This window comes from Arvicanthis niloticus, chromosome 3 (genome assembly GCF_011762505.2).
Source record: "Arvicanthis niloticus isolate mArvNil1 chromosome 3, mArvNil1.pat.X, whole genome shotgun sequence".
In the NCBI taxonomy this organism is placed as follows: domain Eukaryota; kingdom Metazoa; phylum Chordata; class Mammalia; order Rodentia; family Muridae; genus Arvicanthis; species Arvicanthis niloticus.
The window spans coordinates 41,035,629-41,055,299 of record NC_047660.1 but is presented as its reverse complement, the minus strand read 5'-3'; the positions used below and the strand labels follow the sequence as shown (position 1 = coordinate 41,055,299).

Here is a 19,671-nt window from a genome sequence, read left to right as displayed (position 1 = left end):
GCCAGACCCCCTCCCACGTAACCATGTTTTAGCAGTCTGGCATTTCTTCAGCCTAGGTGAAAAATGGCCTTCAAGTTGACTGTGTAATAGAACAAATGAGGCTTCCCTCCAGCCACACTCCCCAGGGGCGTTGACACACAGCAAGGGACACGGGGGCTTCTATCCTCCCAGGCTATTTCTAAAATGCATTATCAGCCTCCAGACGGCAGCTTTACCACATTCCAGAGGAAGCTCTTCTCCATGTGCTCCTGACAGCCAGTCTAGCATCTGCTTTCTAGGGTACAGTCATCACCTCTACCCTCTGGGACAGCCCTGTGCAGGCCTGAGCCTGGGTCAGATCTACCCACCTGGGGCTGACACTGCAATGCCAGGGTGAGAACCAGCTGACGGTGGTTTTCTTCCCTTCCCTCCCTCAGCTGGGTAGCCCACAGCAGAAGCCCAAGCGCCTGCGCCTCGTGGTAGATGTCTCTGGCAGTATGTACCGCTTCAACGGGGTGGATCGCCGGCTAGAGCGCTCAATGGAAGCAGTGTGCATGGTCATGGAAGCCTTCGAGAACTACGAGGAGAAATTCAAGGTAATGGCAAGAGCTGGGCATCTAGAGCTCCATTGGTCACCTAGGGTCAGTACTGGAAAGGTGGATGCAGACTCCACCCGGAACACCAGGCACCAGCAGGGAACATGGCCGCTGCCTCACCTATTTCAGTAGTAACATAATCGAAGGGCCCAATAACCTCTAGTTCCCAAAGAGAAAATCACTGTAACATACAAGTTGTGTGATTGGTGTTAAACCACAGGGTTTCCTGGAAACACTGAAGCCTGTTCTCACTTTCCTGGGCATCCCCATCTACTGCCTCTGAGCACTGACATCCTGCTTCCAGCTACCGTCTGCTCACAGCATCCTGTGCTGTGGTTCCCTCTCCCTTTCCACATGAACAGTGAGCCTACAGTAATGTACTTCCTCAGCCGATGTGACGATTCACCCGAGAGGAAGCTGCCTTCTGTTCAAACTATTTCCAGCTTGTTATTATGCAGTTTGCTATCATCCCCCACCCTGGAGGTCTGCGGATAGGGAGGGAAATCCCCATTCTACCATGTTGCCAGCCAATAGGAGCCAACTCACCTGCTTGTGATTGTCCATAGAAAACACAGGCATCCCAGCAGATAACCTGACCACCAACACATGCTGGAGAGACAGGGTGTGTGCAGACATTGTGAAGGACACACAGCCTAACCATGTGGACTCTAGATTCTGTACTGTATAAAACAACCCTTGAGGAACAGTCAAATCCATTGCCATGTAAGCTGGCACCTCAATGTACCTGAAGACTGCGTCCCATGCCATGGCTCTGTATTATGCAAAAACAGGAGACGTTGACTTCCCATCTCACGCAGGCTCCTTGTGAAGCTGCAGCTCGCTGGCTCTCCCGGGGCTCCTGTATACATCCCTGGGAGAATGGCCTTTCAGAGCTCAGTGTGAGGAATGAGCAGCATCCAGCCACGACTACTGTGGGGCTGCAAGGCTCTGCACAGTACAGGGGGTAAATGCATATAACACATGGCTGAGCATGAGAAAGCGCTCTGCTTCCTGTCACAACTGCAACGCTATCCATCATAGTCACTGAAACGTGTGGACTATGTAAGAGCCCCTCTTGGCTCTATTGTTGTTGCCAGCAATCCCAGAGCCCCAGTCAAAGACTCACTCTGACAGGGTAAGGACAGCACACGGGGAAATCTGGGAAGCTTCTGAGTAGCATTGCACAGCTTGTAAGACACAGTACTTGCTCCTCTGGGAGCCAGAGGTGATCAGCCTTTTAGAGCACACTCCTGCTGGGGCAAACAAAGCAGCAGGCTCTCTCCCTCTGCATTGGCCATTCAGCCTTTCCATCTCTTGACCCTCCTGGACCTCATATGTGATTACATCTGGATGTTTTAAAGAGAAAATGTTTATTTAAACTATTTTGACCAATGGGTGGCTAGACAGCCATGGGTCAGCATAAATAACCACATCTCATCTAATGTTCAAAAGCGTTTGGGTTTGAACCTGCCCCCTCATAAGCTCTTTTCCAGCCTTCCCTCCGTGCTTATATATTGGAAACTGTCATATTGCCGTCACCCCTACCACACATCTTGAGAGTTAATTGGCTACAGGCCACCCAGTCTCTGCTAGGGCTTCCCAAACCCCCTCTGTAGAGGACAGAAGAGTAATGCAGACGCATAGTCCATGAGAGCTTCTCCTGCTCTAATTAGGGTACATGCAGGTATGTGGATGCAAAGGTGCCCTTGAGGGTCCGTGAGGAGTAGGCGCACCCAGTACAGAGAGTGGCACTCTCGGAGAGTGGGACTGAGGCTTGGTCTCTCAGACTTCAGCTGCACTCGTGCATTTTGGTCTTGTTTTAGAAATACTTGGTATTCCTATGTCATCATTATATTATTCCCAACCACCTAATCTGTCCATGTGTTCAATTTCTCATTTATGAAAGAAAAATAAGGTCCAGCAGTAACTACTGAGAGGCCGTAAGTTACTTGGAAAATATAAAATAATGACTCCTGAGCAGATAATGAGGGTTTGTAGAGAATCCAGAGTGGCGTCACTCGGTGTCTTTGGGGATTGGCAGTGTGATCTAAAGCTCCTGCCTGAGTTCCAGACAGTCCTTAATTCAGTCTTCCTGCACTTAGCCCTGGACTCCACATATGCTCTGCAGCCTTCAGAAGTGCCTGCTGGTGTGGTGGCCTGCACGCTGCCCGTCCCTCTTGGCACCTGCTCGTGTTGTGTTTGGCTTGTGTTGTGCTGCCTTCTGGGTCATTACAGTCTGGACTGGGAGGCTCACTTACAGTCCTCACCACCACTTTCTCCCACGTTAGCACAACCCATGCCAAACCACAGGGACCCTCAAGCCTGAGAGTTACTGAGACGGAAACCTAATTCACCAGCGTGACATTTGCTAAGTCTCTTGGAGTCTTCAAAGTGCCTCAGAGTGTTCAGCCACCTGACTTCACATATTCCCAGAACAGCACAATTTACAGACAGACAGCATCAACTCCTCCAAGCTGGAGGCCAGCACCATTCCTGCCGGTCACACAGCACTTGGGCGGGATGCTAATGATATGTGGAGTGAAATCTCAGTCAGGGGCAGCTCCTTTCCTTCATCCCTGTTTGTTCTTGTCTCCAAGCTCCCAGGAGTCGTCAGTGCCATCTTAAAATAGACTTTCTTTTCAAAAGTTTTTGATGTTTCGACAGTTTTTTCCAAAACTGTTTTTTCACTAAACATTCAAACAATGGTACCAGAAAATGAGTTTATTCTCTCACTCAGAAATTCAGCTTTGGAAAGACAATAATGTAAAGTGTTTTTATTTTATTGTTTTTATAAAGGTATGTAAGTCAGGCAAACAGTATGAAAGGAAGCTTGTGGGGAGCAGGTGGGGTTAGGGTACCCCACTCCCTCAGCACTACCCAAATAGTTCCACTTATGCTGTGCAATGGTGCATAAAGTGGACTTCGTACAGTTTATTCCATTGCTACAAGGATTCCATTGCTAAGAAGGAGTTGGGGATACAGCTTGGGTGGTAAAGAGTGTGACAGACGCCATGACCATACGTGTTAGGGAGTAAAAGTTTATGTGGCTTACGTTTCCCAGTCACTAACCATGGAGGGCAGTCAGGGCAGACACCAGGAGGAACGCTGCTCACTAGCCTAGCCTCGGCTTTCCTCACTAGCCTAGCCTCGGCTTTCCTGTACAGCCCAGGTCCGCCTGTCTAGGTGTAGAGCCGGCTACAGTAGGCAGGGTCCTCTCTCCTCAGCACACCTCTCGCAGACATGACCCAGACCAGGCTGATCTAGGCAGCTCTTCAGCAGAGGTTCACTCTTCCTAGGTTAACAAATTCTAACCAGGCCCCTTAGCTTATGCAGGGCCCTAGGTTTTATCCTCAATAGTGCAAAAACTGAAGATGGAAAAGAAACCCATTTTTCTAGAACCATACTGAACTCTTGTTTCTCACCAACTCCGAGGACTTTCCTTCTGTAGATGGTGTTGTGGGTCCTCACTTCACAAGTATGAAACACACTCCCCTCAACAGATGAGTACAAGACACAATACATGCATTTCCTCAAACTATCAGAAACCGGCTTTTTATTCCATTAGAGTGTCATAGAACCTTGGGTCTGGGCATTATTTTCACCAGCCTCTTTCTACAGATGAGAAAGCAAAGGTTCACAGCCGTTAAATACTTGGCCAAGGTCACACTGCTAAATGTGAAATGTCAGGGCTTGTGGCCCCACCCCCACTGGAGAGCTTTACTTGTGACCCCACCCCCACTGGAGAGTTTTACTTGTGGCCCCACCCCCACTGGAGAGCTTTACTTGTGGCCCCACCCCCACTGGAGAGCTTTACTTGTGGCCCCACCCCCACTGGAGAGCTTTACTTGTGGCCCCACCCCCACTGGAGAGCTTTACTTGTGGCCCCACCCCCACTGGAGAGCTTTACTTGTGGCCCCACCCCCACTGGAGAGCTTTACTTGTGGCCCCACCCCCACTGGAGAGCTTTACTTGTGGCCCCACCCCCACTGGAGAGCTTTACTTGTGGCCCCACCCCCACTGGAGAGCTTTACTTGCTCTGTCCTGTTTCTTGGATCTGTTTTACATATGTCCAAGCTTATGACAAATCAGTATTTTCAAAAATTCATTCAAAAGTAAAAACATTTTATTATTATCCCCTACTCTTAATATGCAGCCACACAGAGGTGATGTAATAGACACGGGTTCTTTGAAGACCTTAGTTAGGAAGACTGCATTGCTTCCCAGAAGGCTATAGAAAGATATGACTCACGGAGACACACTTAGCTGAGTGTCTGTAATTACTCCTTTCCCAGTGCCTTAAGAATGTTCTTTGAGTTTAAATATGGAGACCAGTCATCCTATTAGGCTTAGACTTTGAATATATTTATACTATTACCCAGAGATAGGACTCCCCCCACCAAAAAAAAAAAAAAAAAAAAAAAAAAAAACCGCAGGGTTTGCTGAGACCATCAGAATTGACTCAGTAACTGATGTAGGGATATTAGTCATGAAAACAAAAACTTTAAGAATAGATGTAGGACCAGCTTGAGGAATCCCTAGTTTTCTGTAGTAACTTGAATTAATAGATGAATTTAGAGACAACACTAAACCTCTGTCTTAGGAAGGCTGCCGGCCCCTCCGAGCATCAGCATTAGCACCTGTAGCAGAGCTGGTTCAGAGATTCTAAGATGAGCCTTCTGAAGATGCTGGGCATGTGATGAGAGCAAAGCAAGTACGGACCATCTTCATCCCTGAATGGACTGCAATATCCACCCAGCCCCTCCGCGACCCTGGGAAGTGGTCAGACAGATATCCCTCTTTGTCAGAGAGGAGGAGTGATTTACAAGCAGGTACCATTAGAGACCATCTAAACTAGCACCACTGGCAAGGCAGGAAGGCGGGTTTGAAAGGTTAAGCGTCTTGCTCTAAATCAAAAAATGTTTTATGTTCAAGCCATGTCACACCTTGACTTTGAGAACACTGTTCTCCTTATATTGACTTCCATAATAGGAAGCAGGGCTAACTGGATATGGTAGATTGGTAACTCACATACACCGCAGGGCTCTGGAAGCACCTCCCTTGACCTATTCAACCACTCATTCACTAACTCCTTGCTGGCCATAGCACTGCCATTTTAGAACACAGAATCCACATGTCAGCATTCACAACAGCCTCAGATACCACTGCGTACCAAGCTGTAATCAGAAGCCTAATAAAGCCTAGCTGTACCCAGACCAGCACTTGATCCTTCCTAATAGAAGGTGAAGCCTCGGTCATATTCACTCTGTGTTGTGCCAAGTTTCCTCTGCACACTGCTTTAAATTCCTGCTGGATGGTAACTTTCTCTCTTGATCGAGACTCTGGTTTGTTTTTGTTATACCTCCTTCTAAAGGAATGAGGTTTTCAAAACAAACCCAGCAAAAGTGGGGTCTAAACAAATTGTAAGGCAAAGAAGCGTTAGAGAGAGCCTCTCTGAGGGTTTCAGAATAGCTGTCATTTAATATTTATGCTGAAGGCTTAAGTACAAAACTCTACAAAGATTTCCAGGACGCCTTGCAAGCCACATAGAAAAATGACAGCCTAGATGCTGGGTGGCTGACAGGGACAAGGAGGCTCTTGTTTATTGACTCCTGTGCTGCTCCTAGAAGCACATGGGGCCTGTCCTGCTGATGACATGAGGTCCTGGCACGGCCCAGCTTAGGTGACTAGCAGACTTAAGAGTTAGAGAGTTCAGCTGGCTGTGATGCCGCTCTCCCGTTATCCTAGCACTGGGTGGCTGAGACAGGCGGATCATGAGTTTGAAGCTACTTTGGGCTATATAATCTCATGCAAATAACAACAAAGTTAGTTTATGTATGTTTTCCTTGAAGTAAGACAAGTTTAAGGATAAGTGAATTACTGTTTTTAAACACATTGAGATACACAGGTGAAGGCCTACCTGGTCATGTCTATTTATCGTCTGATAAATCGGAATCCCAATCACCCTTTAAAGGCAGGGAAAGCTGGGTCACTCATAGTCCTCTTACCCCAGTGCAGCATGGGAGTCTGCTTCTTCTCTCTGTGTAAGCCTTTCTTTAATGGATACTTCAGCACATCATGAAAGCAGCCTGGTGGTACAAGCTGTGTCCAACTACATGGGCAGGAGGAGATTTGCAGGTTCAAGAACCACCTGGATTCACAGTGAGTTCAAGGCTAGCCTGGAAGACTTAGAAAGACCCTCTCTCAAAATAAAAAGAGTTCTGAAGATAAAACACAGTGGTAGCCAGACAGTGGGGGCACACACCTTTAATCCCAGCACTTGGGAGGCAGAGGCAGACAGATTTCTGAGTTCGAGGCCAGCCTGGTCTACAGAGTAAGTTCCAGGACAGCCAGGGCTATACAGAGAAACTCTGTCTCAAGAAATATAGATAGATAGATAGATAGATAGATAGATAGATAGATAGATAGATAGATAGATAGATTATATATATATATATATATATATATATATATATATAGAGAGAGAGAGAGAGAGAGAGAGAGAGAGAGAGAGCCAAGGCTATACAGAGAAACTCTGTCTCAAGAAATATATATATATATTAATTACACACACATAGTGGGAAAACATTTGCCTAGCACATTTGAGGCTCTGGGTTCAATCCCCAGTAACACCAAAATAGAAGTGGGGGAAGGGAGCCTGAGAAGCTTAAACTAATCCCTCAGCCCTCCTGAAGGTTCCTCTGTCCAAGCCCTTACAGGGGAGGTGCACATGGACCTAGAGGCCGGGCCTTCTTACGACTTGTAACTATCCTGATGAATTCGCCTCCTTTGCTCTCTGGTTCTTTGTGAGACTTTCTTAGGTCTGCCTTCCTAGGGAAGACTCAGCTGGTATACGCATATCAGGATCTGAAGGGCAGCAAGACTGGACCATAGGCAAAACCTCCCCACACCACCGTGTTCTACTGGCTTCAAGAAGGCCACATATTGATAACTTGATTCTGCCTTCGAAGGTCCTTAAGATATAAAATTTTCAAAGTAGGAGATAAGAGCATGTTTAACCTGTAACCAGGTTTACAGTTTTCAAAGGTGTCAGCATCCTGTGTAGACCTCTGGTTGTGTCCTCCTCCTGGGGATGAGTGCTCGGTTTTCCCTTCCACCCTCCTCAGTGCACAGTGTGGGCACATCCACAGTGGAGTTCATCTTTCCTAGATAGCCCTGCCTACTTCCTGTTTAAATGGGTGGGGGCACTTTCACCAGGAATATTTCTACTTCCCATTTCAGATGTGACAGCCTCAATCACGTTATGTTGTATTTGTCATCTGGCTTATGAAAATTAGTGCTCTGGTTTCCAGATTGTAAAAGAATGTAGCCCATACACAAAAGGCAAGCTGCTTTTTACCCCAAGTTGATTGCAAGCTCTCTGAGAGCATCTCCACAGTAAACATGCACAGAAACTAACCGTGCAGAGATCAATCACGTAAGAACCTATCATCTGCAAAGGTGCAGATGGGCAAAGGCTTGCTTGCCTCCCCCCATAACACCTAGTGCGGGGTGTGTGGGAGGGGTTTGGAGAAGAGCTGTTGGTTAACACTGGGTTGGTGGATATCCCACATGTTCCCAGAAGTCCCCACCCCCAAGCATACACTAGTTTCCTTGCAGATTTCTCAGTTTCCCCAGTGTCCCAGCCTTCATGTAATTACAAAATGTCTCTAATTGAGGTGGGAGGGTTCAGAGAGACGGCTCTCCCAGATAATTTACCTCTGGCTGCTTTTTGGATTTTATAGCAGGGCCTGACTCCAACACTGGACTCCTCAGCACTCAGTACTTTGTGTGCTCAGGGATAGGGTGTTAAAAGGTGCTTCCTAAACTGAAAGCTACATGCCATATATTAATAAGTGGAAAAGCAGGTCATTCAGTCACATGGTCAATATCAGCCAAAGTTGTGCCGATGCTGACGTGTCTGCTGTGTCTCTGCACTGGACATGTCTGTCCGAAGGCACTAAACGCCCGAGAGCTTCTATCATCGTGTATCTTCAGAGAGAGCGTCACTTGAACGCAATTGTGGATAATTTTCGCCTTCTCTGTACTTTAATTTCTTTGAGTATGTTTTACCTTTAGAAACAAAAGGAAACTAGAAATAGTTGTTCTCTGGGGAAAGTCTGCTTCAGGCTGAGCTTGTTGGTAGAACTGAGTTGCTTGAAATGTGACAGAGGTCCCTAACTCCCTGCTGGCTCTCAGGCTCTGAAGGCCACAGACACGAGTGTCCATGGCCTCCCCCATCTGCATGGTGGTTAACTCCCTCATGTCAGATCTCCCTGATGCTTCAAATCTCTCTTCCCCTCTGTCAGCCTTTAAAAGGAGCTCTGTGATTACATTAAGCCCACTAAATAACTTCTCTTCTGACTAACTCGCAGTCAAGCAAACGTAATTACATTGGCAGAATCCTTTCTGTTAATGTAATCATATGTGATATCCCATTCTGTTTACCCGACGTGACCACAGTTATGGGAAGAGCATAGAGAGCAGGCATGAGGCAACTGGAATCCCGAGAGCCCCTTTGCAGTCGGCCCAGCACTGTGTGTGCTTCTTACAAAATCTCCCTTGAAATGTACACATGGAATTTGGGACAGCCATGAAAGTCTCCTTCATACCTCCTTCCAGGGGACAGAGATCTCAAAAGAAGTTGGACCCAAACAGAATGAGTCCAAAATCATTTGCCTCTGTTGATAGCACACGTCTACATTCTTTTATGACCAAATATTGATCATCTTGGAACAGTCCAGAGTTGGGGATCTGGACCAATGATTGTTCTGTTACTCACCGACTTCTGAACTCTCCAACTCTCTTGCATGTAGTACGACATCGCTGGACACTCGGGAGACGGCTACAACATTAAGCTCGTTCCAGTTAACAAAATCCCCAAGAACAATAAGCAGAGATTAGAAATTCTGAAGGTAAATACATTGTTCCTTCTACATTGTGAGAATTTCTATCAGATTAGATAAAAAAAAAAAAAAAAACTAGGATTCACTGAAGAAGCAACAGATATCTCAAGCAACAAATAGACACCACCTTTCTTGCTTAAAACCCTGTTTCTGCCATCTAAAGTTAACTGTTCCCTATATGTGTTCGGAGTACTCATTGTCGTCTTACCCGATTTGAACATCTGGGATTAGAATTCCACAGTCACACAGGCTCAAGTAGAAAGGGGAAAAATGGCCCTTTTAGGGCACTCTGTATTTCAAAGTTTATATTTCTGTGGGTAATTCTGAGTAATAAATTCAGTCTCACATACTTAACCCTGCAGTAGACACCATGATCTTAAAACAGATTTCCCCCTTTGCTACCGGAAACTGTTCAGCATCGGATTAACTTGTTTACTGGAAGCTCAGCTTGTCCCTTATTTCCCCCTACGTCCTGCCCCTCCTCCAGATGATACCAATTACATATTTTCTTGCTTTAACTAGAAGGTTGAGTTGTAAAGGTGTCAATTGTGAACATTTGGGAGCATTGCTCGTTTCTAAGGAAAGTCGACCCCATACAACTATGCTGTGCCCTGTTATCTCTCAGTACATAATCAAAAGGCAGGCAGTCTTTTGATAGAAAAATAGTTATGTTTGTTGAAAAGGAGTTGCTCACCTGTGGTTTCTGTGCCCAACTCTTACCTCCAGACAATGCATGCCCACTCTCAGTTCTGCATGAGTGGGGACCACACCCTCGAGGGGACGGAACACGCCATCAAGGACATTACCACAGAAGAAGCTGATGAGTACTTTGTCATCATCTTAAGTGATGCGAATCTGTCCCGATATGGAATAAACCCAGCCCGCTTCGCCCAGATCCTGACGAGCGATCCTCAAGTAAATGCCTTTGCCATTTTTATCGGCTCTTTGGGAGATCAGGCTGCCAGGTGAGTATTGGCACAGCAGAGAGCAGATATAATACACACCTGGCATGTATTGTTTCTCGAGCCTCATCCTGAGGGGATTGGGAGGGCAGGTCAGCGAATGACATACTTGGGCTCACAATGCCCTGGCCTGTGTGGACAAGCACTCATAGTTTTGAGGGAACATAATGCTCTAGGACTTTTAGGACACAAATTTATAATTTTAATTGTTTTCCCACTAATAGATTAGACAGTGTTTTATAGATTAAGTACTTTACAGAGACCTCCAAGCTTAATCTCATTAGGTTATTTCAAATCATACTCAAAATAGTAAATATAGCTCAGGGGGGTAATAGCTCAGTGGCAGAACACTTGCCTAGCATGCATGACACCCCAATTCCAACTATTGGCAAAAATTAAGGAAACCAACAATAGTTAATTTCCTAGCATAACAGAAACTGTGCTCATTTGAATATAATGTGTGTCTATTTGGTGTGTGTAAGCAGACATCATCCCAAGTACTGTTCTGTCACTATGAAGAGACACTATGACCAAGGCAACTCTCATTATAAAAGCATTTACTTGGGGCCTTGTACACAGCGTCATTGGGTTAACCTGTGCTCACCATGGCTGGCAGCAGACAGCTGTGGCACTGGTGCAGTAGTAGAGCACTCTATATCCTGAGCTCCTGGCAGCAGGCACAGAGACACACACTGGGTCCGGCATGGATTTTTTGATACTTCAAAGCCCATCCCCAGTGACACACTTCCTCCAACAAGGCTACAACTCTTAATCCTTTCCACCAACTGAGGACCAACTTGAAAATATATGAGCCTATAGGGCCATCCTCATTCAAACTGCCACAGACATATAGAGACTTACATATGCATATGCATACAAACAAACATACATACATATATATATATCCACATAAACAAACTTCAATAACTAATATGGGTATATATTTAGATGTGTGTGTATATATATGCATAGATATATAAATGCCTACATAGAGTTGCGCGTGCGCGCACGTGTGTGTGTGTGTGTGTGTGTGTGTGTGTGTGTGTGTGTGTGTGTGTAGGTGAAACACCCTGGACACAAAGGAAGACTATCTGTATGTAAGTGTGTATGGATAGTTATATGCTATAGTTATCACACTACATGATAACTATAGAAATTTATAGCCAGACAATCAGTACATCTGTGATTACCCAAAAGGAGAAGCCAGGAAACACTTTCCATAATTTAACCACACTAACAGAAAGCATTCACAGGTTTTCTCTGCCTAAAATACTCATAAAATGAAGAAAACACAACTGAAACTGTATCTCAGAAAAACCATCCTGTCTGACAAATGGAAGGCCTGGCTTTGCTCTGCTCTTCTGCATGCTGGGCTCTGTGGTACAGACTCCCATAAACCAGGCAGCCTCAGCCCCTCGGGGGCTGCAGCTTCACAGTGGGCCCGAGAGCAGCCTTGGCACCGTGGACGCCGGCTCACTTAGTGTGGCCCACAGCTCTCTCTCATGCAGCACTTCACATTTTCTGGAACCTTCTTGTCCTCAAAGCCCCATCTGTCCACATTTCCCCAGCACCAGAGCTAGGCAGACGGCAAGCTCAGCAAATGCTGGCCGAGCTGAAGGGGGTATTTTTTTCTTTCTTTCTAGTGAACAGATCCTGTTGGAATACTTAAGAAAGCACAATAATACCCTTGTGGTTTCCTGGGGAAATGGTCCAACATTTGCTGGCAAGAAGACATGGTGCAGACTTAGCTGGTCTGCCCCGCACGCCAAATACATGATACTGCACAGAGTGCCTGACTTTTATTAAATGTCATTCCAAAACCAAATTTTGTTGGCACAATGAAAGGCGGCGTTCTTTTCGATACATCTGTGTCTTGCCATATTATTGCCTTCAAAGATGGCCTTTTGTTCCAAATGATAAATTGACATTTTTAAAAAAATTACCATAAGCCTGTTCATCCTCGGAATTGTCGAGCGGCAGTTGGATAATGCAGACTGCATTTCACTGTACGTGGGGGGGAGGAACCAGAGAGCCACTTGGGGACTTGGCTGTGTAGCCTGTTGGAGGACTGTTTTCTAAGAAAGGACTCAAAACAAAACAGAAACAAAAACAAACAAACAAAAAAAAGAAGTAGAGCATGAGGCCAGATGCAGGTGAGCTAATTCCAGACGGGCCCTGGGGCACTGTCCTATTGAGGGACTAGAACACATAAGGAGCCGTAGAACCTGAAAACCACTCACATTCTCACTGAAAAGCTCTTTCCCTGCTGCTCCCTGATGCTTTCGCAGGCCCAGCACTGCCTAGAGACAGACAATTGCAGTGAGACAAGGGTTGCAGGTTGGGTATGAGAAAGTGAAAACATCCTTTTCTAAGAACCCATTGGATGCTGTGGAGGCCAGGCAGAGGCTGGAATGGAGCCTTGATTTGCAATGGTGATTTCCCTCCCTTCCCTTCCCTCTGACAGGCTTCAGAGAACTCTGCCAGCCGGCCGGTCCTTCATCGCTATGGACACCAAGAAGATCCCTCAGATTTTACAACAGATCTTCACCTCCACCATGTTGTCCAGTATCTAGGAAGCACCTTCGCCATCCAAGGTTTGGATGCAAATAGAAGCAGAGAGAATTCCGAAAAGACAGCAACCACACTGACCTGTGCCATTGCGGGATGCTGCTGCCCAGCAGCGAGCGGACCTGGAGATGAAATGTGCTCTGGGTGGGTTGGAGGTCTGCAAAGGAAACGGGTTGACCTGCATTTCTTAAAAGGTCAGGGTTGAAGGATGCAAGCACAGAACTGTAAGGCTTGGCAGAGTTCTAAACCCAAAGGATAGAAATCACCCACGGCTGCCTTAATATGTCATCTGCTGCCAGGTGCCAGACAGAGCCTTTGTTTGACACTGAGGGACAAGTCTACAAACCCACCCAACATGTACTGTCTACAGTTATTTCCACTTTCTCTCCAGTAAGTACTGCCCAGCAAATAACAATTTTACAGCATTTAGCCTTGTCTGGAAAGTATTTGGACAGCAGTACTTTATAAGGCATTGGATCCTCCCGATAGTTCCGTTCACCTGACAGAAAGGCACCAAACGATTCTTAGGGTGCTTGCTGTCTCACGTGACTTTTATTCGCCCTGCTACCTGAGATGAAGGAATAAAGATGTCCTGCCTCAGGTTCCCTGTATCAGTCCATTTTGATTCTCCAGAGTTCCACAGTAGAGTATACGTCACCATCCAAATTACAGCGCTGAAAGTAGTGAATGCTTATGTCTGACAAATTACCCAAAGTTCAGAGCATCATGTTTGGGTGTTGACTGGAGAGTTGTTTCCATTTAACTAAAGCAAAGCATACTTTTCAGCCAAATTCTCTTGTTTTTCAAAGTCTTTAAAATTACACAGTCCAACAGAACTGTCTCTCGAGCCATCTAATGAAACGCTGCTCTTCACAGCTGACGGTGAAGTCAGCGCTGGGCACCATGTGTGTGCTGACTTAGCATAAGCTAGAAAACTAGTCTTGTGGTGATGGTACCCTAGCCATGTACACTGTCATCATGCAGGCCCGAAAATTCATTTCATTTAGTTATAGGACAGAGAAAATGTTCCCCAGCTCTTCCAGTACCCCATCTTTGTCAAATAAAAGCAGTCGCTTCCCAATATGGTGTCGCCACCCAATGAGTGAGTGTGGTTTATATTTCTAGTCACCTGCTTGTTCCAGTTGCTCGATTATCCCAAAATGCACAAAGTTTCAATTCAGTAAGTGCCTTCCAAATGTAATCACGTGACTAATTCCCACCACTCCTATTTGCTGATGGTTTACTGCACAGAGGAACATGCTACATGGTTCTGTGCATCGTGTCAGTTCCGTTCCCACCGCCTGTAAGATGAGCACTTTTTCCTGATAAAGTGCTTGATACTCAGAAAACTCGGCGCTTTCACCAGATTTCTGACCACAGACTTTTGATCGTCCGCTGAATTGTTGGTATTACTTTACAAATGAAGACATGGAGCCTTAGAGGTGGACATCCACAGTCGCAGGCAGGTGGGCCAGGCCAGAGCGCCTGCTCACCTTGTGAGCGCTTGCATGAGCCCCTCACCCACACTGCAGGCTGTTGCTCCCTGCTTCATGGAGACTCCCACTGCCTCCTTCCTCTCTCTTCCTGCAAACTGTCTTTGCATCATAGAGCCACCTTCCACAATTCTATCTGTGTGCTTTCAGGCCCTTGGAGGTATGGGGACTGGGGCATGGGACACTTCTGGGAAGAATCTTGAAGCAGCGCCTTTCTTCCTGGGTACAGCAGTGAACTGAGGAAACACCCCTCAAAGGGCAGCTGAGCCCCAAGGACACTGTCCATGGCAGCCTTTGGAAATAGCATTCACAAGCAGCTCAAGAAGCAGGCCTCCACACCACAGCCTGAGTACGCAGAACCATTCTTTTTAAACACAGAAGGAATGAATGCTTCCCAGTAATTTAGTTGCCCTTCCCTGGTAGCCAGACATCCTTTGCAGTTGTTTGAAAGAGAAAATAGGCTTCTGTGTTTTCTTATTTGTAAAGGGGACGATGGTGAGAGGGGAACATGGTTTTTTTTTTTTTTTTTTTTTTTTTTTTTTTTACTTCTTACACTACCTAAGAAGTGTGTGTGTGTTTATTATTAAATGTACTTAATTATAGGCCACTGGGAGCTGTTCCCAGGCCCTCATTAGAGCCAGGACATAATAATAACCGCACTGTGTGCCCGTGGGGTGTGCACTGAAAGACATCTAACCCGCGTCTCTCTTGCAAGCAAATGAAACGCTGAGAAGGTTCATTGTTAGTCCTTGGCGGCCAGGAGGAACGCGGCGCTGTGAATAGCCGCAGTATGTGATGTCTGTTCCCCCTGGAATCCTTTGTGCCCCCAATGAGATGACCTCATCGCAGATGGGGCGGCTTGAGTGCAGCCACAGAGTGGGTCAGACCCAGAGGATCTGAAGGGGGTGTCAGATGTCCCGAATGAATCACTTAATTCTTTACCCCTTTTCTTGGGAACCCTCCGAGGAGGGGAAATTCCTCAGTGCCTGGAGGATTCTCTCTAAACCGACCCTGAGGCTTTGAAGGCCCTTACTGGGTTTCTGAACGCAACCTAATCAGTTCCCCAAAGGCCAACACCCTCCTCGCCCACCCGGCCCGCACCTGGCTCCTTCCTAGGCCTGCCAGGTCAGCCGAAAAGAAATTCCTCAGTGAGCCCAGCACAGGGACGCAGAGAGAGGGAAACAGAAAATGATTGCTTTATCCTCCATCTGTGTTTGCTTCCAACAAAGGCAGTAGAAGAGAAATCCCCCGACTTCCATGCTAATCTCCCCTTACAGGGGCAACCTGTTCTGAAACCACATCTCTGGAGTGGTTAAAACCCAACCAGTAATATATACAGCAGAAAAATACTTAGATGGACAGGGATGTGTAGTAAAGATCTTACCTACTGCCTTGAGCTGCTAAAATTTGTTCTGGCAGAACTACTAAAAATCCCATTTTCCACTGATAGTAGGGAGAATTTATAACTCTAGTTAGAACTACTCTGTGAAGAGGTTCTAGGTCTCATTTGAACTAAGCCAATGCCTTATAATGTTTAAAGAAAATAATTTCTAAACCTACAGTTCTGTGTTCATGTAACTTATTTACACAGTTAGGTGGCTTGTTCTGGTTTCTTGTAATAGCCACGTCACTTCAGTGTAACCTACAAGCATATTTAGCACGTAGTAGCCCGTCTCCCAGCACCTGTATCAACTACCCCTTCACAGTGCTGCTGACTGAATGTGAATACTCCCTTACGGGAGTGCCATTAATAGGACACAAAAAGGATCTTTCCCTCCGTTGTCTCCAGCTTTGCACAGTAAAAGTGCATATGTACCCATCTGCACGAGAGTCCAGAGGGATCAAGGATTGGAAAGCTACTGTAAACGCAAGAGCTGGCCCGAGCTCAGCAGTGCCCTAGTGTGTGTATGCACATGTGCGTGTGCGTGTTGAATCCTGCAGACACAGTCTGTTCCAGAGGGGTGTGCTAGTCTAACATTTCAGATGGAGAAGCAGTCTGAGCCCTGTCTGAGGCTTTGACCTTCAAACGCAGACATGCGCACCATGTGCCGGACTTTGGAGTGCCAGGGTTAGGTAACTTTGAACCTGAGTAGTGCTTGTGGTATTTGGGCCACTCAGAGCAAATACAGCACTCTTGACGTGGTTCAGATCCTGGGGGTGGCGAGAACACCATGTTCTGCTTCAAGAAATCTAATCAAGGGGATGTGAGCCACTTTGTAAGGTTGTCCCTCCCCTGTGGCCCACAAGTACCAGACACCACAGGTTTCAGAGCAGTTAGAGTGTGTGCAGATAAACCCAGACTCTGAAGACAGTGGTGTGGCCACAGAGGAGTCTCAGAACATAAGGACTTATTGAAATCAAACCCAGATGAAGCAGTAGTAATAGTAGCTGACATGACCCAGAACTGGCAGGTGACAATGGCTCTGAGCCTCCTGGAGCAGGTGTGCTCTCCATGTAGGTCTGAAGACGGTCACATGAACCTGATGGGATGCTCCGAGCAGTTGGTCTCATGACACCAGGCCATACATGAAGCCTTTCTGACTTAAACTTAAGGAGAAAGAGGTGTATTTACTCAGAGGATATTAAAATTGGACTTCTTCATGCTAGGATGTTTGCATTCATAAATGCAGATGCTGATTTAATGACGCTGCCAGTTTCCTTATTCTACACTAGAAACTCTTCTATGGTAGGAACTCCAGAAACAGTGAATCTCAACAAGACTGGTTGGTCCATGTCCTTTTATAAAAATTGCATAGCCCACATGAAACTGAGCCCTAGGAAAAAGAAAACCGTGAGCACCTCTGCACCATTCTGACAGAAACTACATGGCAAAGCTGAGAACGAGCCTGGTTGGACAGCCTTGGTCTTACCGTGGCCTATGGGTGACTCTCACAGAGCCTGCCACTCCTGGGGAAACTGAGGAAACTGCATTCAGGCCAGGGAGCTCAGAATCCAGAAACCCAAGCAGATACACACACACACACACACACATATGCATGCACACTCATACATGCACGCATACACATGTGCACACACATCCACATCCACACATGCACACACATATCCATGCACGCATGCATATTCATACATGCATGCATGCACACTCATACATGCACGCACACACACATGCACACACATTCACATACACATGCATGCATATACACACATATCCATGCATGCATGCATGGACACTCATACATGTACACACTCACACGTGCACACACATTCACATATACACACACACACACGCGCGCGCGCAATGGTAAATACAGAAGGCAAGGAGGTCAGTTAATGTACACACCAGGTTAATCGATTACTAAGCTTACTATGAAGTTGACAGAGATAGGGTCCCTATTGGGTGGATTTCCTCTAGTGTTCTGAGAGTTTTGAACAACTCCATTCAAGGCTGATGGGTGTAAGCAAGCACATCCATTACAGGCTTTCGTTCAAAGATTTGGTATCAAATGGGGAATGCTAGCACCAAAGAATCTTTCTCCTGTGACCTTTCTCAGACACTGGAAGAGAAGGGCAGGCTCTGGGAGGCAGAGGCAGAGGACTGTAACAGTTCCTCAGACTGCCTGAAAGCAGACATTCAGTTGCTTGGCTGGATTACAACTCCACACAGCTGGCCTGGCTCTGTGCCCCAGCGTCTGAAGTCTATCCTCAGAATGGCATATCTCAGTGAGAAGGGATGCTCTGTCATAACACAGACCCCCTGCATGGCCATCCATCATACACGTCTTGCTTGGAAGCCTTTTGTCCACATGCTCTCCCCTAAGAACAGCTGGGGTGAATTGAAAGCCCCCAAAGCAGAGGAACTGTGGTTGGGGTGAGGATAGAAGGGGCTGTATTTGTTATTGGGTCACGGTGGCCAAATACCAGACAGAAACAGTTTAGCAGAGGAAAGGTATATCAGGACTCGTGGTTCCAGGGAGTTTCAGTCCACCCTGATAGATCAGTCCAGATGACAGCCCCAGGACATTGTGGCAGACCAGGAAGCAGAGAGAGCAGGAATCAGGCAGAGCAGAACCTTGAGAGGCACAAGCCTTATAACTCACTTCCTCCGGGACACATTGGGTTGTCATAGAGAGGAGCCAAAGTGGTTTCAGGTGGGGAAAAGACATTATAACTCTATGTTTGTAAGTACCCAGATGGTGGTGATGATGGGAAGAAGGTAGCTGACTGAGCACGGAAAAGGAGAGGGAAAGTTAACTATGTCTGCATGCATGAGGGTTATCCGTGTGTATGTGCGGGCCTCAGGGAGGGTTGTAGGGCACAGGTCGGTGAGTCAGCGGCACGTGTCTTCTTTCATTGCTCCCTTTGGCTTTTGAACAGGATCTCTTACTGGAATCAGTGCTCACAGATGAGTTGGATCTATAGCCAGTCAGCACCAGTCTCTACCTCCACCACTGGGCTTGTACGGGTATGGCACCATGTCTGGCCTTTTACACGGGTGCTGGGGTAAATGCATGTCCTCTTGCTTGCTTGCACGCCACCCAATGTGCCACTTCCACAGCCCAGGAACTATTTTTTTAAGCTGATGTTAATTTTTTGGAGGCATCTGATCTTTAATTGTTAAGAAACCGTCATAAAACCAAGTTTTTGTAGAGGCCAGTTACAGACTCTTTCAAAAAAACAAAAAACAAAAAACTTCCTAGTGAGTCAAATATGACAGCAGATGCCCAAGATCCCCTAGGCAGAAGAATCATGAACTCAAGGTTAGCTCTGGCTATGTAGTTCCAGGTCACCCTGAGCTCTGAAGCCAACCCCCGTTTCAATAAGACAGCAGCCAAGTTCAATAAAACAAACAAAACAAAACAAAACAAAAAAAAAAAAAAACGGTGGTAGACTATGCTCAAAATATAAGATACACTTGTATGAAAATGTCCTTATGTAACACAGTATCATGTATAATAATGAATATTCACAATGAAAATTTAAAACAAAACCCAAATGTGTTTCTAAGAGTAGGAGGCTCCATCAAAGCATGCCATTGCCATCCCCTCACTGGACAGGAGGAAGATGCTCTAATGTGAACAGGCTCACATTTGTTCCCTCCAGTCCTCACCAGGATAGATTGTGAGAATTCCACAAGATCCCCATGGATCACGGGGCCAATGTATCCAATGGGGTGTATCACACAGGCTCTGCTTCTGCAAGGGAAGCGGCT

The 19,671-nt window shown here is 46.4% G+C and overlaps 1 protein-coding gene across 2 annotated transcripts in view; it reads left to right on the top strand.

Moving 5' to 3' along the window:
• Positions 1 to 14,107, top strand: part of Vwa8 (von Willebrand factor A domain containing 8) — a 320,110-nt gene extending 306,003 nt beyond the window's left edge. For both annotated transcript variants that reach the window (XM_034497994.2, XM_076930688.1), the window contains 4 exons: positions 417 to 575; positions 9,389 to 9,487; positions 10,205 to 10,443; positions 12,905 to 14,107. In XM_034497994.2, the coding sequence (XP_034353885.1) occupies positions 417 to 575; positions 9,389 to 9,487; positions 10,205 to 10,443; positions 12,905 to 13,013 (606 nt within the window). In that variant the 3' untranslated portion in view covers positions 13,014 to 14,107. The remainder of the gene's footprint in view (positions 1 to 416; positions 576 to 9,388; positions 9,488 to 10,204; positions 10,444 to 12,904) is intronic.
• Positions 14,108 to 19,671: the final 5,564 nt, after the last annotated feature.